Source organism: Sorex fumeus, unplaced genomic scaffold, assembly GCF_029834395.1.
Source record: "Sorex fumeus unplaced genomic scaffold, SorFum_2.1 ptg000101l, whole genome shotgun sequence".
NCBI lineage: Eukaryota > Metazoa > Chordata > Mammalia > Eulipotyphla > Soricidae > Sorex > Sorex fumeus.
In genome coordinates, this window is record NW_026606158.1 from 1,612,704 (window position 1) to 1,619,760 (window position 7,057).

A 7,057-nucleotide genomic window follows, 5' to 3' on the forward strand; every position below is an offset into this window, starting at 1 on the left:
ATGAAATCCCCAAGCAACTTGGAGTAAGACATCACAGTTCGTAAGAATACATGTCCCTATAGATTGCTCCATGTCTGGAAGCCTGCCTCATGAGCAAAGGGGAGAAGGCAGCTGGAATAGAGAAGGGATCACTAAGAAAAAGATGGCTGGAGGAATTGGGCGGGATGGGAGATGTGTGCAGAAAGTAGATAAAAGACCAAACATGATGAACTCTCAGTGTCTGTATTGGAAACCATAATGCCCCAAAGTAGAGAGAGAGTATGGGGAATCATGTCTGCCATGGAGGCAGGGGGAGGGTGGGAAAGGGGGGGTATACCGGGGATATTGGTGGTAGGGAATGTGACTGGTGGAGGGGTGGGTGTTTGATCATTGGGTGATTGTAACCCAAACATGGAAGCTTGTAACTATCTCACAGTGATTTAAAAAAATTAATAAAAAAAAGATAAGCAAAAAAACACTTTTTAATTAAAAAAAAAAAAAGAATACATGTCCCAAAGCTTGTAAAGAAAGAAGTAGCACCGTAGCACTGTCCTCCAGTTGTTCATCGATTTGCTCGAGTGGGCCCAGTAACGTCTCCATTGTGAGATTTCTTGTTACTGTGTTTGGCATATCAAATATGTCATGGGGAGCTTGCCAGGCTTTGCTGTGCAGGCGAGATACTCTTGGTAGCTTGCCGGGCTCTCTGAGAGGGGCAGAGGAATAGAACTCGGGTTGACCATGTCAGCAGCGTGCAAGGCAAATGCCCTACCGCTGTGCCATGACTCAAGCCCAAAGAAAGAAGTAGGGAGGAGAATTCAGGGGTTAGAGAGAGAAGCTGGGTGGGTTGGAGTGCCTTGTATGAAGTAGGCTTGGTTTATTTCTGGGTACTTCCAAAGCAACTCATAATACAGGAGTAACCCTTGAGAACTGCTGGGTAAGACCCAAACCCCTATGACCCCCCTCCTCGCCACCCCTAAGAGCGAAAAAATTTCAAATAGTTTGCACTCAGTGGGAATAAGAACGTAACATGTGGATTTGTGCCACCCAGCAAAGCAAAGAGGGAAATTTATAGCATCAAATACTTAGCTTCAAAAGGAAGAAATATCTACAATCAGTAATCTAAGTTTTGCCTCGACCTTAGGAAATTTGAAAAAGAATAGCGAATTCCATCCAAAGTAGAAGAAAAAAACATAATAAGCATTAGAGGCCGAGTAGGTGATATTGAAAACAGAAAAGCAGCAGGGGGCCAGGGAATCAGTGAAAGCAAGAGCTGGTTCTTTGAAAAGAACAATAAAGCAATCAAACATGTAGAGGAGGAGGAGGAGGAGGAGGAGGAGGAGGAGGAGGAGGAGGAGGAGAAGGAGAAGGAGGAGGAGAGGAAGGGGGAAGGGTGAGGGAGAAGGAAGAAGAAAAGAAAGAAGAAATATAAGAAATTTGGGTTGGAAAAGGGAGCTCAGATAGAGAAGGGAGCACCAAAGAAAGGGTGTTGGGAGGATCGTCCCAGGATGGGAGATGCATGCTGAAAGTAGACTATAGACCAAACATGATTGCCACTTAATGCCTCTTTTGCAAACCGCAACACTCCAAAGGAAAGAGAACAAAAGGGAATGCCCGACCACAGAGGCAGGGTGAGATGGGGGGGTGGGGGGTGGGAGGGATACTGGGATCCGTGGTGGTGGGAAATGGACACTGGTGGAGGGATGGGCACACGATCATTGTATAATTGAAACCCAAGCACAAAAACTACAACTGTACCTCATGATGTTTCACTAATAAAAATTTTTAAAAATTGGGGTTGGAGCAATACTACAGTGGAGAGGGTATTTGCCTTGCACATGGCTGATCTGGGTTCGATCCCCAGCATCCCATATGGTTCCCCAAGCACCGTAAGGAGTAATTCCTGATTGCATGAGCCAGGAGTAACCTCTGTGCACTGCCGGGTTTACAAAAAAACAAAAAAAAAATGAAAGAGGCAACATTAATAGAACCAGTTCCGTGGAAGACAGACACAATTCTTCACTATTTTATGCATGAACATTATTATGAACCATGTTAGAAATTTGGTAACAGCAAGAATAGCTGAGATCAACACCAGGAGGATTACTCCATAGCTTAGAGGCCAGCCGGGTATTCTAGGGGAAAGGGCAGTTCAGATAGAGAAGGGAGCACCAAATGGAGGGTGTTTGGAGGATCCTCCCAGAAGGGGAGAAGCATGTTGAAAGTAGACTATGGACTGAACATGTTTGCCACTCAATGCCTCTTTTGCAGAACACAACACCCAAAAGGAGAGAGAGAACACAAGGGATTGCCCTGCCACAGAGGCAGGGTGGGATGGGGGGGGGGGTGGGGGTGAGAGGGATATTATTCATGGTGGTGGAAAATGGGCACTGGTGGAGGGATGGGTATTTGATCATTGTATAACCGAAACTCAAGTACAAAAATTTGTAAATCTACAACTGTACCTCATGGTGTTTCACTAATAAAAATTAAAAAAAAAGAAATTTGGTAACAGACAGAAGAGATCAATTCCCGACTGCCTTAACTCTCACACATGAAGAAACTGAACACCCAAATAAGTCTCTGATAGAAACAAAATCATTAATTACTGACCTTCCCAGCCGGGCCCAGCTCCCACTAGGAGACTCTTGTCAGAGAACTCACCTAGGATGGACCCCAGGGTCATGTGGAGTGACCGTAGTGGGTGGAACACAACCCCTGCTCCCGCTCATCTGTGGGGGGCAGTGGGGAAGAACTCCAGAGCCCCTGGGCTAAGACGTTCCAAGTTCAGAATGGTGCTCCTGGGATTTTGACTTTTAGGCTGTACAGCTGAGGCAGAATACTGTTTGTTGTGAACAATGTTTGGTCTTACTATTGGTGTGTCTTACTATTTTTCTCCGTGAACTCTTTTTAACTGTGGTTTGTTATCGTAGCACTTTTTAACAATGAAACTATACTTGAACAGTTCCAAACCGTACATACTGTACGAAGCTTCTCTCAATGGATTTCTTATTTCAGTGTGGAATTTCATATCTTGCAGTGTCCTGTAAATAAAGATTGAATTCCAAGAGAAAAAAAAAAGGGGGAGGGTTGGAGTGACAGTTCTGCAGGACTGGGACTCTATTTATTTTTCTTTTTGGGTCACACCCGGCGATTCACAGTGGTTCCTCCTGGCTTTGCACTCAGGAATTACTCCTGGCGGTGCTCAGGGGACGATATGGGATGCTGGGAATCGAACCCAGGTCGCCCGCATGCCAGGCAAACGCCTTCCCCGCTGTACTATCGCTCCGGCCCCAGCCCGCTCCTTTATAACCCTTTGCTGCCACCATGTGGCCGTTTCTATTACTGCCCAGAAAAGAGCTGCGGCGTCTGTCAGGTTGCAAATTAGGGACCAGTGCAGGAAAGCATCTTAGAAATAATTGCATGGGGCTCTCCGGGTCGGGATGGGAGACCTCCCCCCACCTCCCTGTACTTCTGGAAGCCTCGGCAAGTCACAACCACACCCCGGAGCTGCCACCCAGTTAAAAATCTACTCCAGTTGTGCCTTCCCGATAAAAGTACTGAACAATTTGAACAACCACGATTAGCACCTGTATTAACTCAGGAAGAAAGAGAGACAGAAGAGAAAAGTGTCTGCCATGTCTGAAACCCTAGCCCAAAGGATCTTTGCCTGGGGTTTGATCCCTGCACCTCGCAGGGACCCCGAGCACTACCAGCAGTGACCCCTGAGCACAGAGCCAGTAGTAAGCCCTGAACACAGCTGGGTGTGGTTCACATTCCCTGCTCCCCTGATCCCTAATTTAAAAAAAAAAAGGAAGAGCACTTGGGGGTCCCGAGCAAGTAGGGCGTTTGCCTTGCAGGCGATGGATCCGGGTTCAATCCACAACATTCCATATGGTCCCCCCCATCAAGCATTGCCAGGAGTAATTCCTGAGTGCTGTCAAGAGTAACTCCTGAGGGGCTGGAGCAATAGCACAGCGGGGAGGGCGTTTGCCTGGCACGTGGTCGACTCAAGTTTGATACCCAGCATCCCATATGGTTCCCTGAGCACCTCCAGGGGTAATTCCTGAGTGCAGAGCCAGGAGTAACCCCTGTGCATCGCCGGGTGTGACCAAAAAGAAAAAAAAAAAGAGTAACTCCTGAGCATCACCAGGTGTGACCCAAATATTTTTTTTTTTAAAAGGCATTAATTTGCTTGATATGCCTGGTGACTAGTTTTTTTTTATTTTATTTTTTTATTTTTCTTTTTTTTATTAGTGATACACCATGAGGTACAGTTGTAGATTTACAATTTTTTGTGCTTGGGTTTGATTATACAATGATCAGATACCCATCCCTCCACCAGTGCCCATTTTACACCACCATGGATAATATCCCCCCATCCCCCCATCCCCCCCTGCCTCTGTGGCAGGGCAATCCCCTGTGTTCTCTCTCTCCTTTTGGGTGTTGTGGTCTGCAAAAGAGACATTGAGTGGCAAACATGTTCAGTCCATAGTCTACTTTCGACATGCATCTCCCCTCCTGGGAGGATCCTCCAAACACCCTTTATTTGGTGCTCCCTTCTCTATCTGAGCTGCCCTTTCCTCTAGAATGCCCGACTGGCCACTAAGCTATGGAGTAATCCTCCTGGTGCTGATCTCAGCTATTCTTGGGTATTAATCTCATATTTTGTTACTTTATATCCCCCAGATGAATGCAATCTTTCTATGGGTGACTAGTTTTTAAGCTCATGTTCTAGAAAAGTAAAGTAAAAGTAAAGGCCCTCCCGTTGATCGTTGATTTGCTCGAGCGGGCCCAGTAACGTCTCCATTGGAGACTTTGTTGTTACTGTGTCTGGCATAGCCAATACTCTCGGTAGCTTGCCAGGCTCTCCGAGAGGGGCGGAGGAATCGAACTCGGGTCGGCCATGTTGGCCGCTTGTAAGGCGAACGCCCTACCCGCTGTGCTAGCTAGCTATCGCGGCCGCGCGGTTTTGAATTTCTGCTATTTTACTTATTGACCCTGGAAGAATTTCTATTAAAAGTTAGCTAGTTAAGAGATTGGTTTCTGTGCCCTGGAGTCGTGGCCGTGCCGGAGAGCCGCTCGTGGGGGGCAGCTGGCGACCTCGGTGGGGCGTGGGGGACGGCCCACAAAGCCCCCCTTCCCATGAGGTCCCTGCCGCTCCCGCCAGCCCCGGCTCAAACCCGCTTTCCACAAGGCTCCCGTGCGGCCGCCATCTTTCTTTCCAGAGAGGAGCGGGCGGGCTGGTCAACGCCCTTCCCCCTCCGGGCAGCTTGGTGGCGCGGATCAACACAAGTCCATTTGCTTTTCTGCTCCAAGCGGCTGGTTCTCTGTGCTAAGTCCTTGTGCTTCCGGGGCCGTGGCCGTGCCGGAGAGCCGCTCGTGGGGGGCAGCTGGCGACCTCGGTGGGGCGTGGGGGACGGCCCACAGGAGATGACAGAGGCGGAAAAATGCATGATTATTTTTTTTTCTAACCTCTACAAATTTGTTTAAAAACCCTAGCAAGGACATTTTCCTCCATCCTAAGTAGAGGGCTAGGTAGCCGCATCTCACTTGAACTTTCATCTTTTTTTTTTTAATTTAAAAAAAATTTTTTTGAAGTTTTTTTATTTTTTTAATTTTTTTTGAATTTTTTTATTAAAAAATTTTTTTATAGTGAGACATCATGAGGTACAGTTGCAGACTTACACATTTTTGTGCTTGGGTTTCGATTATACAATGACAAAACACACATCCCTCCACCAGTGCTCATTTCCCACCACCACGGATCCCAGTATCTCTCCCACCCCCCATCCCCCCCATCCCACCCTGCCTCTGTGGCAGGACATTCCCTTTTGTTCTCGCTCTCCTTTTGGGTGTTGTGGTCTGCAAAAGAGGCAATGGGTGACAATCATGTTTGGTCTATAGTCTACTTTCAGCATGCTTTATTAGTGAGACACCAGACAGCCCGGGGCCTCCTCTATTCCTTGGGGATCTCAAACATGCAGAGGCTCTTACACTTCTGCAGAAGTTCATTCTTGATCCTGACTTGCTCTCGGAGACTCTGCAACTGCTGCTGCTGCTCCTCAGGGCTCAGGTGGATGCCGGGCATGGTGCCGATGATCTCACGCAGCTCCTGGAACTTGGTTTTGAGGGCATTCAGGTTCTGGAGGATGTCCGGGTCGTCCTTGTCCATGCATTTGATGATGTTGTGCACCAGGGGCAGGAAGGAGTAGCACTCGTCCTCCTTCTCGGCCGGCGCGGGCGGCTGTGGCAGCGGCAACGGCTTGGCCTCGGTCAGCGGCGGCTCAGAGGGAGCTGGCAACGTTTCTTTGGCCTGTCGACCCGCGGCCACTCCGGCAGAGGCCATGGCGCTCGGCAGCCCCCGGGTCCTGGAGACCAAGCTGAGATCTCCAAGCCTGCTTGGATCGGGACTGAGCATCCCCCACCCAGATCCTCCACCTTCCAGTAGGCAGGGGCCACACCCACCAATTTGCCCCCTGGCGCTGTGTAATCCCATCAATGGCCAAGACCCAGAGACTATAAAACCCAGCTCCCGGAAGAGAACAGCGCAGAGTCTCCTGCCCCCCCCCACCCCCTCACCCCCCACCCCCCACGCCTGGCTGTCCTCGCTGGGGCCCCTTGGAGGGGAGCGGGTTGAGTTTCCCTCCCCGCCCCAACCAGGGCTCCGGCAGCCGAAGACCTCCAGAACCAGCCACCACCATGCTGAGACTACTCTCCTCACGCATGAAGGTACTGGCAGAGGAACAAAGGCATGCAGGTCCCGGGGCTGAGATCTCCAAGCCTGCTCGGATCGGGGCTGAGCATCCTCCTCCCAGATCCTCCATTTTCCAGTAGGCGGGGGTCACACCCACCAACTGACCCCCTGGTGCCATGTAATCCCATCAACGGCCAAGACCCAGAGACTACAAAACCCAGCTCCTGGAAGCACGCGGCCGTGCAACATCTTATTATCTCATTCCTACTTTGGACAAACTGGCAGGCTACCGAATGTAACCTGCCCACACAGCAGAGTCTGGCAAACTCCCCGTGGCGTACCCAATATGCCAAATACCAGTAACAATGAAGGGTCTCATTCTCC

At 49.5% G+C, this 7,057-nt stretch overlaps 1 protein-coding gene across 1 annotated transcript; it reads right to left on the reverse strand.

Annotated features, from left to right (window-relative positions):
- Positions 1-5,922: 5,922 nt before the first annotated feature.
- On the reverse strand, positions 5,923-6,325 carry LOC130042514 (mediator of RNA polymerase II transcription subunit 9-like). The gene has a single exon (XM_056134697.1). It carries the CDS (start codon positions 6,323-6,325, stop codon positions 5,936-5,938), a length of 390 nt encoding a protein of 129 aa, XP_055990672.1. The 3' UTR covers positions 5,923-5,935.
- Between the last annotated feature and the right edge of the window lie 732 nt (positions 6,326-7,057).

Coding starts and splice junctions, on each gene's coding strand:
- LOC130042514 (XM_056134697.1), bottom strand. CDS start 6,325: ATGGCCTCTGCCGGAGTGGCCGCGGGTCGACAGGCCAAAGAAACGTTG.